Source organism: Podarcis melisellensis, assembly GCF_964234715.1.
Source record: "Podarcis melisellensis genome assembly, chromosome: 7".
NCBI classification, from domain to species: Eukaryota; Metazoa; Chordata; class Lepidosauria; order Squamata; family Lacertidae; genus Podarcis; species Podarcis melisellensis.
Window position 1 is genome coordinate 44,494,897 of NC_138539.1, and position 21,243 is coordinate 44,516,139.

A 21,243-nucleotide genomic window follows, 5' to 3' on the forward strand; every position below is an offset into this window, starting at 1 on the left:
GTTGCTCATTCATGATACAGGAGAAAACTGTCAGTGTAAGACACTGCTGACCTCTTTCTTGACTTGGCAGAATTCTCAGCGATAGGGCTAAGCTTGCAATACCGTAATTAGAGGGGAGAGGAGGGAAAGAATGCATTGTGAAAGGAAGCTAAAGACATAAACAAAATAAAACCCACTGGATCAGGACACAGATACCCATCTAGTCCAGCATGCTGTTCTCACAGTCTCCAACCAAATGCCTATGGGAAGTCTACAAGCAGGGCACAAGTCTTGTGGGAGTGAATTCTCACAAGAGTGAATTCTAAGGCCTTGAGCTAAGTGACTGACCTGCTTAGTGGAGATGCCCTTGGAATTCTTAAAGGCTGTGGTACTGGGGAAGCTCACTTGCTGCTGACAAGTGCCATAGGAGTCAGAAAAATATCTGAAGGGGAGGTTCAAAGCAACCTTGCGGATTTCCCAGCTTTTGGCTTCTCCCTACCATGTGTGGCCCAGGATACCACAAAAACATGTCTCCTCTAAGGAGGGAAAATAAAAGAGGGAAGACTCTGGGGGTCCAGTACACCAGGCTGGATCTGTTTAGTACATTCAAAATGGGTAGTAAATCCAATAAAACAACTTTACAATGACAGGAGTCTGCCATCTGACTTCCTGTTGGGCTCAGTGAGGTTGAAGCAACACTGTGAAATTGGGACTATTTTCAGAGACTTGGACAGGATTTTGTTCGTGGCAGGCAGAGATTTAGTTTGAACAGTCTCCATATAGCATGAGGACTGAACACAGTACTCCCAGGATGACTGTTTTCAGGAAAGTGAAAAACAATTTTCCCAATTGTGTATCTTACTATAAGGGTAAAACACCCAGTTACAAAATGTCAAGTGTTTTTAGTGATATACAGATTATTCATTTTGGTGTTCTTTTGAGGAAAATTATAACGTGAAGCAAGTGCACATGTAGGGTTGTGTTTTGTGTTACTTTAAAAAAGAGCACACATTTAATACTGGAAGAAGGAATGTATTTAGACTGGGAATCCTCAGGTCTGGTGACTAAAGAAAAGAGCAAATTATGCTTGGAAAGACAGCATCTCTTTGGTGCACAAGTATATTAAAGGCCACCTAGCTTAAAATTGTTCCCTTAAAAAAAAATCAATTTTTCATGCTGACTTGTATGCTAACGGTGCTTTATTTTCGGGGGGGGAAGGGGGTTGCGGGAATTCACTGACTTTATGTTGGCCTGATGTAGAAATTAATAATGTATTTTGCACCATTAGAACTGGATAAATACAAGTTAGGTTTTCCTGCCATAAGAGCTTTTGGCAGGTTACCGGGTATTTTTGCTTACTTTAATCTCACAACCCTGTGAGAAAGGTTAATAGCCCTTCTAGTGAGTTTGATTAAGATGTAAGATTAAAAGCTAACCACTTGCAATTAAGCTGGTGGTTGTGGTGGGTGGTGGGATTTAAAAATAAAATAAAAAATACAAGTGTAAAACATTTGTATTTTCTGTTGTTGGCAAAATTAAGAAGCATCTGGTGCCAAAAGGTGCTGTAGTACAGGCTTTGTACAAGGATAATCTTTCAGGGAGTTGTACAGTGGCATTGTAGAACAGTTACTTCCAGTGATAATGCATGTTCATTTTTCCTGTTCCATTATGGGCTCTTTGTCAAACTGGTTTTGTAGGCTTTTTTGCTTCAAGCAATCATTCTCACGGTATTCTTACAGAGGCATGACTAGCACCTGCTGCAATACCCATCTACATTCTAGCGAGACTGTTGCGGGAACACGTTGAATGACAACCATGAAAAGTCATTCTTTCTTGGCATTGTTAGAACTGGTTTTTGAGCTTTTTAAAAAAAAGACAACTTAATATATATTTGGGGCAGGGGCAGAGTAAGAGAGAGCCATCCAGATAATATCCCACCGTTCAGAACAGTCTTCCTTAGGTGTGAATTTGTCTGGATCACAAACAACTTCTAGTCTAATCTAGTCAACTTCATCACTCAACTGAATTGTATGAGACTAGGGGAAGCAGTTGCATAGTAAAGAAATGGAACAGGCTTCCCCCACCCAAAGGTAGGCTCCTTGACATACTTAATGCCTTTACCAAGTGTCCAGAATTAAGTGGGACATCACCTACCCACCTCTCGTGCTTCAGAAATACGTTTACACAGCTGCACATCTTTTCTTAAAGTCCTGTTTTTTAAAAAAAATGCTTTTACAAATTGAGCTGTGGTTACTCATACAGATACTGGGCTGTTTAACCTTAAGTACTGTAGTTCTTCATTAAATGCATGACAATGCCTTACATAGACCCAAATTTAATATACCGTATTTTTCGCCCTATAGGACGCACTTTTCCCCCTCTGCTTGCGGAGAGTTGCCTGCATGCCGAAGCCTGCGCGCGCGCTGAGCTCAGCGCGTCCATGCTTCGCGGACCTCTCAGCAAGCAGCGGGAGCCAGCGCTGGGCTCCCACGGCTTGCAGAGAGCTGCCTGTTTGGGGGCTGGGGTCGGGGGAAGCTTGGGCTTCCCCCCCTTTATTTCCCCCCAAAAAAACTAAGTGTGCCTTATGGGACGGTGCGTCCTATAGGGTGAAAAATACAATAATTATTCATACTTTTATGTTGAGGACAGATCCTCTCAACTACCTGTGTGACAAAACAGTCTGAATTGGTTACCCAACCGAAGTTGCAGTATCTTTATTGCTAGTATGCAGCACATTTGGGTGGTTTATATTGAGGTACATATCTAGTTTGTGATCAGCAGTGTATCATGAGCCCTATTTGAATAGAAAAATTGAGGGTTGGGAGACCAGTTGGCTGTTGTAGTACAGGTTTCTGTTCTGTCAGTATTGCATACACTCTTCATTCTGCAAATACTTAAACTAGAAGTATATTATTCAGGTCTAATGGACTTGGTCTCTTGAATCCCCCTCCCCACCCCACCCCTCTAGGACAAGCTTGCCTTCTCCAATGTTTTCCAGAAATGATTTCAGTATTTGGAGCATCTTAAGAAAGTGCATTGGAATGGTAGGTGAAACATAGCTTTGAATAAAAAGCTTAATCTTAGTCTTTATAGTAAATGTATAGTAATAGATTATGGTTACCTTCCTCCCAAACCGGCTTTTGAATAAAAGAATTAAGGACTGACTGATGTATGCATGCATTTCGGAAGTAAATGGGTGTGTGTCTTATATAAAATCAAATGTCACAAAAGTGTGGCAAGCTTTTATCAGCTGCAGCCAGCATGAGCAATGGTCAGGGATGATGGGAGCTCGTCCAAAACATCTGGAAGAAACTAAGTTGAGAGAATCAATTCTGGTTTGTAGCCTGCAGGTAAAGCTTGTTAGGTTTTTTTATTTCTTATGCAGTGCCTGTTAGGTTCTGCATAAATGAATGCTGCAATTAATAATTAACATTGTAATTAATAATTAACAATAAAATAATTACAGCTTAATTAATACTGGCCCTTTTGCATTAATGCCTTCTAAGTGTTATTTCAGCTCACTGTAAAATAATCATTGCAAAATAATTCTTTCAACTCAAGTAATATTCTCAAGCTTAGGGTGGTCCTTTTCCTTGCCCATTTTATCATCAAAACCACCCTGTGATGTAGATTAGAGTGAGTGAGGGACTTGGAATTATTTCGTGAGTTTCATGGCTTAGTGGAAATTTGAAACCAGGTTTCCCTGATACAACTTCAGTATTCTACCCGTTGCATGCTGTACGGGCTCTTGTTTAAAAGGGAGGCAGGGTTCCTGCCCCCCACATTCCTTTCATATCACCCTCTACCTTCCCCAGTATGTACCAGCTGTATTTTATGATAAGACATATACCAGCCATAATGTTGGCAATGCACAGTAGTATATGTAAACATTTTTAATAAATGCTTTTAACACTCTGCTAGGAGCTGTCGAAGATCACTATGCCAGTAATTTTTAACGAGCCACTGAGTTTCCTACAGCGACTGACAGAATATATGGAGCATACGTACTTAATTCATAAGGCCAGTTCGCTTTTGGACCCGGTTGAAAGAATGCAGGTACTCTACGCAAAATAAATGCATCTGGTGTTCTCTGAATGTAGCATACTCTTTCATGCAGGTAGATAGAGCTGCGTATTATTACAACATCTGAAACACTGTTGTGCACATTGTTGTGCATGAAATAAAAGTAATTTTGCCTCCAGCTATTGAATAGCAGAGCTGTTAGGTTGGTATTAAGCAATACTGCTTAACTCTTTGGTTTTTCTATTTTTAAAGTGGTGACTGTAATTGACTTTTTCCTCGTTACGTGTTTTCATGATACTTAACTACTTGAATGCTTACCTCTTTCTGAGAGTTAGTGCTTTAAAAACCCCCACACAAAATAATTGGTAAGATTTTCTGCTTTAAACAAACATAAATATAAGTTCAAATTGCTTTTTCAACAGTGTGTAGCTGCCTTTGCTGTCTCAGCTGTTGCCTCTCAGTGGGAACGTACAGGAAAGCCATTCAACCCATTACTTGGAGAGACGTATGAACTGGTCAGGTAACAAACTCACAGTGCAATTTAACTGGCTGCCTCATTGAGAATTGAAAGTTAATGTCAGATATTTAAGATTTTGTTCATTGATTCTTTTTTAATGTACAAAGCTGATGTGGCAATGCCTCATTTTATCCCCTTTTGTAGAGAAACTGCAAATAACTCAACTGTCACTTTCTTTCCATGTTTAGAGAGGACCTTGGATTCAGACTCATTTCGGAGCAAGTTAGTCATCACCCACCAATCAGTGCTTTTTATGCTGAAGGACTGAGCAATGACTTTGTGTTTCATGGTTCTATTTATCCTAAACTAAAGTTCTGGGGAAAGAGTGTTGAAGCAGAACCCAAAGGGATAATAACTTTGAAACTTCTTGAGTAAGTTGATCTATGTGATACCTTTAGGCTGCCTTAGGCAAAAAGCAAGTGACATGTAAACTGCAGGGTTGTATAATGTATACTGGGGATCCCAAACTGTGGTCGTTCAGGTGGTCTGTGTTGTGTTGGTGAACTTGGGAGACAGCATACCCATCATGTTAAATGCTGATTTTTAACTGTATTTGCATTGCTTTTTTAAATTTCCTGTATATTGTATTTGATTGTATTACAATTTAAATGCTATAGATTACAATCAAATACAATATACAGGAAATAAAAAAAACAATGCAAATACAATTAGAAAATTATACGGCATCTTTACTAAAGCATTACAATTGCTAAGACAGATGGAAAAATCATTAAGTGCTCAGCCAAGACGCTCACCAATTTTCTAGTGGTCTGTGGAAAAAAGAACATTTGGGGAGCTACTGTTCTATCCTTAAACTTGAACCCTCCCTCCCCATTTGTAGCGATGAAACCAATAAGGCATGGTATATAAGTAAAAGGAAGGAAGGCAAACTGCACAGGTCTGGCTGTCAGAGCTTTGAGAACCAGAGGTGTGCCCATCTGATATGGGCAGAGCTCTTTGTCATAGTTCAGGTGGACTGAGCTACATCTGTAAGTATGGTATTTGACTGAGCTTAGGCAAGGTCAGCTGCTGAAGTCCCTGTCTTTGAAACCTGTGCAGAAGAGTTGGCTATTCTGGGATTGTCTTAAATGTGTTTGAGAGATTCCGAAGTAAATTTAGGATAGGAGACTTTCATGGTTCATGCCTGAAACCTAGATTCATCTGGCCAGGAGATGGGGAGAGAATTAAGGTAGGACTGACTGGCCAAGATTTGCTAAAGCCTACAAAATTGTGAGAGTGAAAAGTAATCATTAGCTTACGCTTCCTTGCACTGTGAAAGATTTTGACTTAAAGGCATGTTTTGTTTTGTTTTGTGAATCTAAGAGCTTATTCTCTTTGCTCCCTTTCAGACATAATGAAGCATACACATGGACAAATCCTACATGCTGTGTGCATAACATTATTGTGGGCAAGCTTTGGATTGAGCAGTATGGGAATATGGAAATAACCAATCACAAGTAAGCTTGAAGTCTTAACTTGCTGCTTAGCTTGAAAGTGTGGCATGCTCATACTGTATCAGATATAAAATGCGCTCTTAATTCCAATGCATAAGAAAACATTAAAAGCATAATCAGTGTTGTCAGGCAACATAAATAGCACTGCACTGCATCACGCAGATCCAAAATGTTCCTGGAGAGAGAGTGTGTCAGGGAATATTATGCTACTCTTGCAGTGGTCAGAGATCCAATGTATTTAATTTATATTAGGTCAGGGCTACTTTTTTCCTTTAACGCTTTCAAAGTATCTCCTTAGTAGTAAAGCTCATAAACCCAAGGCAGATATAGTACATATATTATGCTGAGCGCTACAAGAGCTAGAGCTTGCATGCTTGAAGTACTTTAAATGGCTAAGCCGGTATTTGATGTGAAAGTGTAAATTATGAGAAGGCGTAGAGTTAAACTTAATTCTCTGCCCCCACAGAACTGGTGAAAAATGCATGTTAAACTTCAAGCCCTGTGGCCTTTTTGGGAAGGAGTTGCACAAAGTGGAAGGTTATATTCAGGATAAAAGGTAAGCATATATTTCTAAAGCAGATAGCAGATCATTCATTTTTATTTTTCACAAAAATGCTGAAATGCTGTTAGCCTAAATTATGTTGCATAACTAGGCTTGAGAAGCCTCAGGCCCCAGGGGGCAGATCTGGCCCTCCAGGCTACCTCTCTTGTCCTCAGGCGTTTGTTCAGGTCACCCCCCTCACTGGCCCTGCTCCCATTTCCTTGAGTGCTTTGGGCTGGCTAGAATGTGGTCTTAACTGCGATAAAGCCCCTTGCTTGCTTGCCTGGGTGGAGAGAGACTTGTGTATGAACCTCTGGCTTCTGCATGATTAGAACGCAGCCCACTGTACAAAGGCAAGAGTCACATTCTTTGTGTTTCCTTCTTTTGTCTCTGTCCCTGCTCACCAGTGGCATGCAATTTTGTGAGAGAAAAATGCTTCCTTTGGGTCTGAAAAATGTCCCCTACACCTGACTTAGATGCTCATTAGCTTCTGTGAGTTGAGCATTTACTGTCTTAACTTCTGTTTAGAGCCGTAGTCTTCATTCAGCCTTTTCAGACCAGGGACCCACCTTTAAAATGAAAACATACACTGAGGACCCATTTCTTAATTTTCTACCTTCTGTTTCTATGGTGGTAGACCTGCTGTTGCAACCCATCTTTGGTCATGCTGTGACCCAGTATTGAGTCCCAAGCAACCAATTGGAAGACCAGTGTTTTAAAGCGTGAACCTGAATATTATAATTAGTCAGTACTTCAGCTGTTCCTTAATTTGTTTGTTTTTGGGGGGGGGGACTCTTTGACAGCAAAAAGAAACTTTGTGCACTCTATGGAAAATGGACTGAGTGTTTGTATAGTGTTGATCTTGCAACATTTGAAGCTTACAAAAAGAATGACAAGAAGAACACAGAAGAGAAGAAAAACAACAAGCAGGTATTGATATTAAAATGTAACTTGGTAACAGTGATGTGTGTTTAAAACTAACATTTTTACAGCAGTAAAAATGTCCTCAGCTAAATACCTGATGGTATCGTGCATGATTTTAAAGGATTTATGCAGCCATCCTGTTTTCCTCAGTGTTTTAAAAATCCTGAAATATTTTTTTCTTCTCCTTTGGACTTTGCATGCCTAGTTCACAATGTGACCCAGTTTGGACAATCTTGCAGAGCTCCATAAACCGTGGTTTATAAAATGAGGAAAGCACACTGGGCCCAAAGCACTCTTCTCTCACTGCCCTCGCCTCTCATTCATTTACACCAGCTTTGGCACAAATTGGCTTGTATTTAAGCTAAGGGTTCCTGTTATGTCAAAGCAGAAGGAACTCTGGCTTACTGGTGATTAACAAGCCAGGAAAATAAGCTAGTTTACCAATATTAAGCTAGAGTTCCCTGCTTCATATGCAACAAAGAACTCTGGTTCCCTCACTACGAGGTGAGCTTACAGGGGAACCAGGCAGAGGGCCTTCTCGGTAGTGGCGCCCATCCTGTGGAACACCCTCCCATCAATGTCAACAACATAAACAACTATCTGACTTTTAGAAGACATCTGAAGGCAGCCCTGTTTAGGGAAGTTTTTAATGTTTGAAGTTTTATTGTTTTTAGTCCTCTTTTGGGAGCCATCCAGAATGGCTGAGTATAAATAAAATAACAACAACAATTTATTATTATGATTATTAACAATTATTATTAACAAGTCAGAATCTTTACAGTAAACTCCTTTAGGGGAGGAGTTTTCAGGTCGTGACATATGTTCCTGGCATCATTGGTTAATGGTCCAAAGCAAGCCTATTTCTTGTTTTTATGGAGATGGCAGCATCTTGTCCTGTAATTATAGAGGTACAGTGGTGCCTCGCAAGACGAAATTAATTCGTTCCGCAAGTCTCTTCGTCTTGCGAGTTTTTCGTCTTGCGATGCACGGTTTTCCATAGGAATGCATTGAAAATCAATTAATGCGTTCCTATGGAAAAAGCCTTCCCCCGACCTCTTCTGGCGGGCGGCATTTTAAAATCGCCCGGGACAGCGGAGGACTTCTCCGCTGTCCGGGGCGATTTAAAAGCCCCTGGGAAGGCAGGCAGGGGGGACAAAGGCTTTCCCGCCCGGCCGCCCGGCTTCGGGACATCGTTCCGATGCCGGGCGGCTGGGGGAGGCTTTCCTGCCCCACCGCCCGGCATCGGGACGATGCCCCGAAGCCGGGCGGGGGGGGGAGGCTTTCCCGCCCGGCCGCCCGGCTTCGGGACATCGTTCCGATGCCGGGCGGCTGGGGGAGGCTTTCCTGCCCCACCGCCCGGCATCGGGACGATGCCCCGAAGCCGGGCGGGGGGGGGAGGCTTTCCCGCCCGGCCGCCCGGCTTCGGGACATCGTTCCGATGCCGGGCGGCTGGGGGAGGCGTTCCTGCCCCACCGCCCGGCATCGGGACGATGCCCCGAAGCCGGGCGGGGGGGGAGGCTTTCCCGCCCGGCCGCCCGGCTTCGGGACATCGTTCCGATGCCGGGCGGCTGGGGGAGGCTTTCCTGCCCCACCGCCCGGCATCGGGACGATGCCCCGAAGCCGGGCGGCTGGGGGAGGCGTTCCTGCCCCACCGCCCGGCATCGGGACGATGCCCCGATGCCGGGCGGCTGGGGGAGGCGTTCCTGCCCCGAAGCCGGGCGGGGGGGGAGGCTTTCCCGCCCGGCCGCCCGGCTTCGGGACATCGTTCCGATGCCGGGCGGCTGGGGGAGGCGTTCCTGCCCCACCGCCCGGCATCGGGATGATGCCCCGAAGCCGGGCGGGGGGGGGAGGCTTTCCCGCCCGGCCGCCCGGCTTCGGGACATCGTTCCGATGCCGGGCGGCTGGGGGAGGCGTTCCTGCCCCACCGCCCGGCATCGGGATGATGCCCCGAAGCCGGGCGGGGGGGGGAGGCTTTCCCGCCCGTCCGCCCGGCTTCGGGACATCGTTCCGATGCCGGGCGGCTGGGGGAGGCGTTCCTGCCCCACCGCCCGGCATCGGGACGATGCCCCGAAGCCGGGCGGGGGGGGGGAGGCTTTCCCGCCCGGCCGCCCGGCTTCGGGACATCGTTCCGATGCCGGGCGGCTGGGGGAGGCTTTCCTGCCCCACCACCCGGCATCGGGATGATGCCCCGAAGCCGGGCGGGGGGGGGAGGCTTTCCCGCCCGGCCGCCCGGCTTCGGGACATCGTTCCGATGCCGGGCGGCTGGGGGAGGCGTTCCTGCCCCACCGCCCGGCATCGGGATGATGCCCCGAAGCCGGGCGGGGGGGGGGAGGCTTCAAAAGCCGTCCGGGGGCTTTTAAATCGCCCCGGACAGTCCCGGGGCGATTTAAAAGCCCCCGGTTAGGCAGGCAGGGGGGGCAAAAGTCTTTGCCCCCCCTGCCTGCCTTCAAAAGCCGTCCGGGATAGCGGGAAGCGCTTCCCTGCTATCCCGGACCGCTTTTAAAATGCTGGCGGTGGGGAGCAAAGCCTTTCGCCCCCGCCGGCCTTCCTGGACCTCTTCTGAAGTCCGGAGGGGGGGGAAGGCTTTGCTCCCCACCGCCAGCATTTAAAAAAAGGTCCCCGAGATTTCCCTATGGGCTTTCGTCTTGCGATGCAAGCCCATAGGGAAAATCGTCTAGCGAAGCGTCGCAAAAACCGAAAAACCCTTTCGTCTTGCGGGTTTTTCGTCTTGCGAGGCATTCGTCTAGCGGGGCACCACTGTATATAAAAAATGCTTTCAATAGACAAAAGCTCTTTAAACTTCATCACATTGGTGATGTCGTCTCCTGTCCTTGGATTGATTTTTGGAGACAACATCAAATTGCGGGGGAGGCAGGCTGCCATGAAAAGTTTGTGGGATTCTCTCTTTTTTTGTAAGGGGTGTGTGTGTGTGTGTGTGGCTTTGTACACACAGTTGCAAATTGTGGCGCCTGCTCTTTGGTTGATCAGCCCCATGGAAGGAGCTCATACCTTTTTAAAGACCTTCAAATTATTCAAAGTGAAAATAAACTAATTTTTACTCACCAAAACATAGGGGTTGTTGCAACCAAAGTTGGGAGAGATTTTAGCACATGTTTAATTTTGGCTGGATCTTTCCCTTAGTGAGAGAGAGACCAATTCTGGTACATTCTTAATGTTTATAATTTCAGAATGCTCCAGTAGTGATTCACATGAATTGCTACCTGTAACGCAGCTTACTTCACTTATTGTCAGGAGTATGGAAAGGCTCTAGAGATCTACTGCAGTCTTTGAGAGGCAGCCCTGTGAAGGGCCCAGGAGGACAGGAAGAGCAAACAAGAAAAACATACCATTAGTATATGAGTCTTGTGTTACTAGCAAACTCTGGTTATGCAGAAGATGTCTGCTGCTGTGGTGCAAAATACAAAATGCTTAAATATATGGAGCCTTGCTTTGGCTTGTAGATACGTGGAGTTTACAAGGAAGATGGAATTGGATAATAGCAGATTTATTAATGGCAAGGATTTGAAGCTGAGATACTTCCAAGTCCCTTCTAGAAAGTTCTAGCTTCACATGCTCAAAAGGAGAATTGAATAGCTTGGGCCACAATCAGTATCTCACACTAAGATCCAATAAAGCTGGCGCAAAAGACACAGAGCAGTAAAGAAGGTTTAAAAAACCAATTAAGAAACAGGAAAGGGAAGAGACATGCATGGTTGAAGGGGAGAAAAAGAAAACAACAAAACAGAGCTTTGCCCCAGGCAATTTCTTCCTTTTAACAATCTATGGTTTTGTAAATTTGCATACACTCAAACATAAAAGATGTAGACAGTTACTTTGTTTCCCCCAGGCAGTCTGCACATTTATTTCCCCTGCCCCCATTTGCATATGAACTGGAATTTTTTTAAATAAAAAAACACACCAAGGAATTGACTTGATCAGATCAAAGGTTTGTCTCGGGGTGTGGGGGAGGGGAGCCTGCTGCCCTCCATACGTTGTTGCATTCGATTCCCATCAGTCAGAGCCAGAATGACCAGTGGTCCGAGATGATGGGAATTGTAGTCCAGCAACTTCTGGAGGGTCAGAGGTTACCCTCTTATCCAGCTTTCTGTTGCCAACTGTCAGCAAAAAGTTCACAAGCGGGGCAGGTCAAGAGATAATTCAGTCGTATATCCATAGTACCTATACAATTAATATTTGTCCCCGTCATTTACATGATTGGTTAGTTATCACACCACTGGGACTATGGGTGTAGTTGGAAAGCACATGAAGTGTTAACTTATTTAAGCAGGTCTTATTGATGCCTGGATGGCAAGACTACCTGGGGAGCATTTTGGGAAATCATCACTATTTAACGGAGGACTAGGCATCAGTTTTGGGATGAAGGACCACATTACCTTGGGGGGGGGGTAGTGAGGGGCTGCATAATGGGGCAATGGACTGACCAAAGCAGTAAGTGGATAGGATACATGTTTTCTCTCTCCTCTCAAGGTTGTGGTGTTGCGCCGTAGGAGGTGGCCCACAGATGGCTTACTTGTGCCTTAATGGGGCTGAAAAGTATCAACATGAACCTTTTGACAACATTCATCTTAGTGTAGCATTCTGTATGCAGGCTGGTTTTGCTGCATTTCTCAAGATCCTAAAATAAGAATTAGGTTATTCCGAATCTAGCATGTGTTTCTAGAACACCTTTTCATTGAAGCATACGTTTTCTAATGCAGGCTTGTATATAAGGCCAGGTATCTTACTAGCCTGTGGAGAGGAAATGTGATTCTGCTAAGCTGCTTATTAGGCAGATCAGTAAGAAACAAAGCCTTCTCTCCATTCCTCCTTGACCAGCCAACTTGGTTTTGTGCTGGCTGCAGAGGGCAGTGCATGCCTTCTTCTCCATCCAGCACAGAAAGAAAGTGGGCAAGCAGAGGAGGGGACAGATCGCTCCATCCCTCACCTGCCATCTTACTCACCTGCTGACATGGAATTCTTTATTGCCTATGAATGTTCCAGGGTGGTTCAAACAAGTGACATGTCTGAGAATGATTTCTCCCTCCCTCTCCTTGTAAAGAGTATTTGGGAATTATTAAATGTTAACTCCCATGTTATCCAAAATGGTCTCCATTTTGACCATGTATCAGTAAATACCTTGATTTGTTTTTTGAAAGGTTGGGGAGTATATATAAAATATAATATATATATATATTCCATCTGTGCCTAATTCTGCTGCCTCTTTTAAGTACTAGAGCTAGTTTGCAGGTTCTTGTTTTTCATTTTACTTTCTTATAGATGGGTAGTTCTGATGAACCAGATGAGATGCCCTTGCCAGATTGTGAAAGTGTGTGTGTTATACCTGGAAGTGTGTTGTTATGGAGGATAGCCCCAAGGCCTTCTAACTCAACACAGGTGAGGAACCTTGACCAAGACTCTGCATTTTGTCAGTGTGTTGCTTTGTCCCATGCACATGTGCTGCATGGATCTGCATTTCTTTGTATATGTAAGAGTGAGGTCTATCTCATGTCGCCTGGGTTAAAGGGTATGTACGTGAAGAGAGGAGAGAATATGGATAACTTTCCACCAGCTCGTGCCTCCATTTCAGGAAAACAAAATTCAGGTTACAATTAGGTGTCTGGCAGTTAGATTTGATCCTCTCGCTGTACCTTCCTCAACCTCCTAGCACCTCCGTTACCGTGTGTAACATTTGTAAAAGACAGGATTATCCTTATCAGTGTACAATTTTTTTGATAAAACACTTAAGGTTTAGTTAGCCTTTTCTCTTTCCATAGCAAACATGAGCAAGGCTACCCCCTTCCTACCTAGACACAAGGTAGGATCCAGTCTTTCTGTATCACTAGCACAAGGGACGTGTATTAGTAGAATTATAGTTTTCTTCTTGAAACAAAATTTAGGATTTCTACTGTCAGTTTAATAATTTTTTGAGTATTAGGATCCTCCCTGAGAACTTTTATGACAGAATATAAACTTTAGACTCTTGCTTCCTCGACACATATACTGCAGCGCATGTCAGAATATATATTGTATACTTGGATTTGTGGCATACTTGTCAAAAAACTTGTCTGCCTCTTTTTTTTGTTCTTTAGACACAATTAGAATTCTATTTAACATGGAGAGTTAGTTTCAAGTAATCCCTACCCCTATTATTTATATACAATTAAATCCTCAGTATTTAACACTAGTAAATGTTTGCAATCACATTGGAGCCTATACTCCCTATAATCATATTGTGGTGATCCGAGTTCTGAAATATTCCCTTGCCTGTTGTTCCAATTGATGAGCAAATAAAACAAACCTGTCCTTCATCATGCAGCTTAACACTTTCTGTTATGTTGACATTGATCCTTTTCCATTGATCCCATTCCAGTTCTTGAAGTCTTCTAGTTCGTCCTGCACAAAATCCCATCTTGGCCACTTAGATAATTTGATGATACCTGTTCATTTCATGAACATACTCCTTTCCCCAAGGTCACTGTAATGAAAACATTGAATAAAAGGCCCCAAGACTGATCCCTTGAGAAACTCAGTTGGATACTTCCTCTGAGAATGTATAAGCTATTAACAGCTGGTACTTGCTCATAAAAATAAAAGAACATTCAAAAAGCTCTTTGTTGTTTTTCAGATGTACAACTTCACTACTTTTGCTATGGCTTTGAATGAATTGGATGAAGAAATGGAAAGTGTTATTCCTAAAACGGACTGCAGGCTAAGGCCAGATATAAGAGCTATGGAAAATGGTGACATAGGTAATTTAAAGGGCTAGCTGAATTTTTTTATTTTTTAAAAAATCTATATCCAAATGCTTCATTTTATAGGACATACTTTTCATGTATAGATTTGTTTTAGCAATCAGATTTTACAGAGTCCCTTGCAAAGGAATGCCTGTTAGTGATATAAATAGTAATCTGATGATAACTTTTTAAGAATATTTACATCTGACATTCCCCTAGCAAGCCAGCTCCTCCTCATGCAATGGTTCTCAGTTTTGTTGCTGATTTTATATAAATGAAAATTTATGCCTTCTGAATATGAGTTTCAGCTTGTCCTTTCTCACAGTGTCAACTTTTATCTGGAGCTGGTTTCTGATTTTGTTGCAATACCATCAAAATTACTCACTTTCCTTTACACAAATGCAAACTCATATTAACAAATTTCAGTTGATTTCCAATGTAAATTTACAGAAGCAAAGAATATGTGAAAATGCTGCAGTGTCAGGGTTGCATCCAACACTATCACTGCACATAACACTATCGCTTTGCTCCCATGACTTCACCTCCCCTATGGCAGCCTTTTTGTACACCCTCAAAATCTGCTCCGGGGGGGTTGGGGGGGGACACACCTTCTGAAGCAGAGTTGGAAGGCATGAGAGGTGCTATAGGAGGGGATAAGAAGGTGAAGTCCTGTTGCATATAAGACTTTTGCTCATGCCCTTAGTTAATGTACCTTATGTGTCTGTTATGTTACATCATTTCTTAGTCCCATTATTTGGGAGCATGGGAAATATTACAGTGAAGCTGGTGTTTGAATGATCTACCAGTTCACACCACTGCACAAAAATCTCAAGATTCTAGTTGTGCCAACCAAAGCGGCATTAAAATTCTACCCCTGTCACTGACATAGCAGTATTCCAGCTATTGGGAGTAATTCTTCCGTATGTTTCAGTTGGATCCAGCCTTTTCTCTGTCTGTCTCTTGGTAGATGTAGCAAGTGAAGAAAAGAAGAGGCTTGAAGAAAAACAAAGAGCTGCTCGTAAAAACAGGTCAAAGTCAGAGGAAGACTGGAAGACAAGGTCAGTAAACTGGGGGCTAAGGCACTTGATTTAATAGTTTACAAATGTTTTTTCTAACTCTCTTTTTAAATGTCTGCATACTTGGGAGTGCCTGGCAATACTGCACATGTCCACTGCTTATGTGCTGCAGTACTTTGCCATTTCAAATTGCTCATAGTCTGAAAACTCACTGCACCATCATTTTCGAAAGAGGCCAACAGTGATTTAACTACTTACTTCTGCTTATTTCAGTCATTACTCACTAGATTCTTTGCTCGTGTTAAAGCTTTCAAAAGCGCTTAGGTTTAGCAGTAGCCCCTTGTATTTCAGAAGTGGAATTAGACTTATTATAAACAAATTATTTCCAGTAGAGCCACACTGGAGTCTGTGAAAATCCCTAGCATTTTTAGACCAGCAGTGGGGACTCAGAAGTAATTTGTAGCTGGTCCCAGGGGAATTTAGAAAGAAGGATACTTTTGACCTCCTGTGTCTCTCTAGCAGTGTTTGATTGAAAACATTAAGGGTTGGCAGACTTGGAAACTCTCCCGTTGAATGCTCTGTTGTATCCCAAGCAAGTTAAATGATTCTGGGACAGGAGTGGGATTACAATTGCGAAGAAGTCTGATGGAATAGAATTTTGGTACAATTCTGTCTTGAAGTTTAAAATTTGGAATTCATATTCAATAAATGCAACGAGTCTGCATTTTGAACTTGTGAAGTAGCTTCAAGCTCAGGGTGGGTTTGTGTTTTTTTGTGCAGTTCTTAAGTCTCGGCACTAATCGGTGTGCTTTTCCACTTGAGTCTCCAATAGATGCATACCTCGAGCAAACACAGTACACATGTAATACTTCCACCCATATTCCATGAAAACATGAGGTCTGCATTCCTCATTGTAAAAGACATGCATTGCCTATGAACATACATGCACCTGTGTGAACATACATACATACATGGACAGTCTAGTGTTAAGGTTTTTTTTATAATCCTTGCAATTTAAGTTGGTTTTGAAATGTGTCTCAGGGCAAGTTGAATGATAGGGCTGCAAAGCTACCTTGTGAAATGCAGCCTACACTCCCATTCTTAAAAAGGCATTTAAACCACAACTTTTACAACTATGTGTAAAAACATATTGAACTTGATTGTGATTGTAAAGTACATGCAACATTATACCAACTTGAAGGAAGCAGGCACACACTCTTGTATACACAGTCCAAACAAGGTGATTTTTGTGCTAAATACAGAATGCAGTAATATGTCAAATAGACTGTTTCTTTGCCACATTTAATATTCCATGCATGTTTCTTTCATAATGGTAGAAAATACTGAGTGTAGAGCACATTAATTCACATACCTTTATTGTGGGCATGTTCACAAATAACAATGGTTGTGAAGCCATTTCAGTCCCCCAAAATAGAACTCTAAAATACCTTTTATTATTATTATTTGCCAGTAAGCAACACTTTCTAAAACTGGAAAAAATGACTCCAAAGAAAATTTTTGAACTGTTGTTCTTTTTATTAGGTTTCATTTGAAATTTTGGCAGCTTACACCTCACATTCTGGTCCTTTTACACAGATGTTATACTGACAGGATAGATAGTGTCAGTATTAAAAAGTGATACAATTTTGTGCTTTATAATGGTAGAACACCAAAGTAATCATGTATTAAATATTCAGTTGCTCCAGTGGCTGTATTTTGTTTTAAAAAAATAGTTCAGCCAGAAATCTCATAATTGGGAGATTTAAAGACTGCTAAATAGGGATAAAAACAAATCAAAACATTTCAATAGTTCATCTAGTTGCACTGGAAACTCCAGGAGATGAAAAAAGTTTTCCTAAAAGAAGAAAGTACTGTATATATCAGGCAGGCTAAGAGGCTTGATAGCCCAAATTATGTTTCTTCAGTATAATTAAATTCAGCAGGATGTTTCAGTTGCTTTGCAAACAGGTCAATGAACCCAAATAACCCTAGACTATTGTGCAAAGAATGTGATGGGATGAATTGCTTCTGAAACAAAACAGCTGAAGTTACGAATGACAAAGGTTTCTGGCTTATAAAAATAAATTGTGAAATTGCATGTTTAATGCAAGATAAGGGGCAAGGTTTTGCAATACAAGCTGCTTTAAGGCACATCAGTATTCAGTGTGGGAAACAAGCCTGCCACATGGCAAAGTACTAATTTTCTAAATGAGTCAAACTACCTCCCAGACCTTACCTTTCTCACAGAAGGCAACAGCAGGGTCTTCCAGCCTCTGAATAGGGCAGTGCATCAAATCATATCTGTTTCAGAAATGCAAACTTTCTACTGCATTGGTCAGTGCGTAGTAAAAATCAGAATTGGGACAAGTAAGTCTTTTTTAAAAAATCAGTGGGTAGCTAGGACAATGATACATTGTTGATTTTAATGGGACATGAATGCTTGACTGTGTTCTGGGCTACTTTTATTATCCCTGGTAAAGAGCCAAGTGCGTTGGTGTGAACAGGGACAGAATGGATTTCCAGTGGAAGTGTTTTTCCCCATTGCTGGGATTATTCCTTTTCCTTGCCCCACTCTACATTTTTAGCAGGGAGATTGTCAGATTTGTTTTTTAAAAATAAAAACAATAACAATAAATGCCCTTTAAGAATTCCAGTCCTGTGTTTTAACTGTGAACAGAGTGAATGGTGGACCGTGACTCCTGTATATTATACTATTATCACAGTGAACTCCTTGTAAAGAGACAGAGGGATAACATGCTGTATTATTGCTTTACTTTGAATTATGCATTTATTTCTACAGAAGTTGTATTTTTACATGGAACTGCTCAGTGCTACTAAATGCCTACCATATGTTACAAACATTATGCAGATAATTGCTAGAAATTGTACCCCGTGTGATAACTTGCCATAATGCTGGGTATCATAGTACTCTGGTGAAAACTGTTATGTGCAGTGCAGATTCTTCTGGGAGGCGTCTTCCTGTGGCTCAGGTGGAAGGGGGAGCATGCACACTTCCTCATGCTGGTTTTGAGTCTCAGGAACGTAGTTTAAGGAAACAGAGTGAGAAACTGGCACTTTCCTCCAAGCTCAGCTGCCAGTTTGAATATTCACCACCAGGAACTTTTTCCCAGATACTTTTTGTCCTGTTGCTGCCAGACATGGTTTCTATTTAGAAATCAAGTACCTCTATACTGAGAAGAAACTAAGCTGTACGTTAGGAATTAAAACTTTAGAAGCTTCTGAAAGTTTCCTCTGGCTCCAGACTTGGGAGTGTCATTGTGTATTCTTCGGTCAGAAGCTACTGAGCAGTCTGTGCATAATAGCTTTTACACAAACTTCCAAATGTTGCCTTCATAAAAATACTTATGCAAAGTAGGGGACATGAGCTAGCTTCCAACAGGCACTAGACTCTACACTTTCCTTCATGGTTTGCTCATTCAAATGTCTTATTGCTGCTGTAAGTTGCATTATGTTTTGTCTCTTTTTAAAAGTCAGCCAGTGGCCCAGGGACCCAGGTTTGATCTTTTCTGATACTTTTTTTGCTTGCTTTCCTAACATGATTGGCTTTGCATTTTAAGGCTTAAAATTGTTTCCAGTTCCTATAAATTAGTGATACTCGAAATATGAATTTGGTCCTCTTATTAGAATTCTGTCGGCTTTCCAGCTTGCCCAAACTGACTATTCTGATTTTGGGTTTTTACTTATTGGGGGGGGGTATTCTTATTTAAATAGTCCTTGAATGTTAATGCCCAGGGTTTCTTAATATGTACCTGGGAAGGAAAGGCAGAGGCATATATTCTTTTCCAGTATCATAATTTTTAAGATTGTTTGGTAGTTTAAGGGTAAGTTTATACCATCATGGAAGGAATTTTAATCTCCGTATGATGATTCTCTCCTTACCTGTCAATTCTTTTTAATACATCCATTTTGTCAAATTTTGTGAAGTACAATCAAAACCTAACCTTCAAAACATGGATGTGGGTTTGTATATACAGTAATTCTTCACCAGAGGAGGGATAATAGTGTTAAAACTCACTGTCAACTTTTCTTCCCTGTTAAAATGATCATATAAACTCAGTTTGCACAAGGTGCAGTAGAATAGTAAATGTACCCAACAATTTATATTGGATTATTTGCAGTATGTACAGTGGTGCCCCGCAAGACGAACGCCTCGCAAGACGGAAAACCCGCTAGACGAAAGGGTTTTCCGTTTTGGAGGCGCTTCACAAAACGAATTTCCCTATGGGCTTCCTTCGCAAGACGAAAGCCCATAGGGAAATCTCCGGGACAGCGGGGAAGCGCAGCGCGTCTTCCCCACTGTCCTCTGACCTCCTCCGACGGCTGGCGGTGGGGTGGGGAGCCCTTCTCCCCGCGCCAGCCATGGGGTGGCTGCTCCGAAGGCTGGCGGTGGGGCGGAGAGCCCTCCTCCCCCCGCCAGGCTTCAGATGGCTGTCCTGAAGACTTGCGGTGGGAGGAGGGTTTTCCTTCCCACCGCCAACATTCAGAATGCTGTTCTGAATGTTGGCGGTGGGGAGGAAAAACCCTCCTCCCACCGCAAGCCCCGGGAACAGGGGAGAAGTGCTGCGCGCCTTCCCCTCTGTTCCGTTACCTGTGCTGAAGGCTTGCGGTGGGGAGAAAAGCCCTTCTCCGCACCGCCAGCCTGGCAAGCGGTCTCCATAGGAACGCATTAATTGATTTTTAATGCGTTCCTATGGGAAACCGTGCTTCGCAAGACGAAAAACTCGCAAGAAGAAAAGACTTGCGGAACGAATTAATTTCGTCTTGCGAGGCACCACTCTATGTATGTACTCACCTCTGCCTATTCCTAGCACCCTAACGCTTATTGGACCAGTTTGGACAGTCTTTTCCAGCTTTAAGAAGTGTCCTGCCATGCAACTCCCCTGGTGTGCATTGCTTCATTTTTGGCTTGTATAATGCCAGTCTCCCTTCTGTTCCAGCTGCAGAACTGTGCCTTAGTACAAGCCAGGAATAAATGGCAGGGCTAGCACACAAGGAGGTGGGAGGAGCACTTGGTCCTAGCACTTGTTCCTGGCTTCATAAACTGGGCCTTATATTGTCTTTCTACGCTAAACTGAGCCATGGATGAAGGACCATTGCAAGGTGGCTAGAGTGTTGCAGCGACAATGCTACCTACCTCCTGTCACCTTCTCTTTTTCATAATGGGTCAGTGTCTGTTTTTTGTTTGTAAGAAACTGAAGCTCACCTCTCTTTCCAGGGCTGTTTTTGGTGCTTGCTTCAATTAAATTTGCTAGTTGTTAAATTTTGAAAGATGGACTGATATGCATGTAACTAACCTGCAAAAGGAGGACTAGCTTCCAGGATCACATAATTAGCCAGTTGTCATGTGTCCTGACATGACCCTGTTGTCTACGCCTCTGAGCAGGAGCCTCTCTAGCCTCCGTGGGGCAGCGGCTTGCCCCGCTGTCCCCCGAGCTTGTGGGGCTGGCGATGGGGAAAAGCAAGCTTGCTTCTCCCCCTGCCAGCCTCCAGATCAGGTCGGGGAATAGCGGGGTGGCGACGCTGCGCCTCCCCGCTGTCCCCCGAGCTTGTGGGCTGCAGGCTGCTGCCCGCAAGCCTTGCGAGCCCACGGGACCTCCCGCCCGGCTTGCAAGGCTTGCGGATAGCTTCCTGAAGCCTGGAGAGCGAGAGGGGTCGTTGTGCAACGACCCCTCTCCCTTTCCAGGCTTCAGCGAAAGCTTGCATTCACCCCATAGGACACACACACGTTTCCCCTTCATTTTTGGAGGGGAAAAAGTGCATCCTATAGGGCGAAAAATACGGTACTTGGAGCCATCCCCGAAATGAGGCCACAGAACAGTTGCCTCCTAATTATCTTTCTCACTCAGTGATAAATTTAATTAATTTTCCCTTTCTCTCGGTTAATTCAAAACGTAGTAAGCAGGGGAAACAGTGGCTCAAGTAGATAGCGAGGAAGATAATTGTATTGAACTTCCATTGTTTCTAGAATATATATGGCAGCTCAAACATACATTGACTGGAATATAGATACTATGTTCAAAAGCATGTGACCTTT

At 43.2% G+C, this 21,243-nt stretch overlaps 1 protein-coding gene and 1 long non-coding RNA gene across 6 annotated transcripts in view; both read left to right on the plus strand.

The window, feature by feature from the left end:
* The window catches only part of OSBPL1A (oxysterol binding protein like 1A), a 156,449-nt gene that overhangs the window by 134,014 nt on the left and 1,192 nt on the right, over positions 1-21,243 (plus strand). For 4 of the 5 annotated variants that reach the window (XM_081919183.1, XM_081919180.1, XM_081919181.1 and 1 more), the window contains exons 18-28: positions 2,948-3,023; positions 3,901-4,035; positions 4,425-4,522; positions 4,708-4,890; positions 5,869-5,976; positions 6,440-6,529; positions 7,318-7,444; positions 12,716-12,832; positions 14,064-14,187; positions 15,140-15,230; positions 18,680-18,703. In XM_081919183.1, the coding sequence (XP_081775309.1) occupies positions 2,948-3,023; positions 3,901-4,035; positions 4,425-4,522; positions 4,708-4,890; positions 5,869-5,976; positions 6,440-6,529; positions 7,318-7,444; positions 12,716-12,832; positions 14,064-14,187; positions 15,140-15,230; positions 18,680-18,703 (1,173 nt within the window). The remainder of the gene's footprint in view (positions 1-2,947; positions 3,024-3,900; positions 4,036-4,424; positions 4,523-4,707; positions 4,891-5,868; positions 5,977-6,439; positions 6,530-7,317; positions 7,445-12,715; positions 12,833-14,063; positions 14,188-15,139; positions 15,231-18,679; positions 18,704-21,243) is intronic. The other variant, XM_081919179.1, reaches the window with a different exon arrangement.
* LOC309374369 lies at positions 18,710-20,359 on the plus strand. The gene is made up of 2 exons (XR_014170551.1): positions 18,710-19,330; positions 19,978-20,359. It is a non-coding gene; the product is annotated as an uncharacterized lncRNA (long non-coding RNA).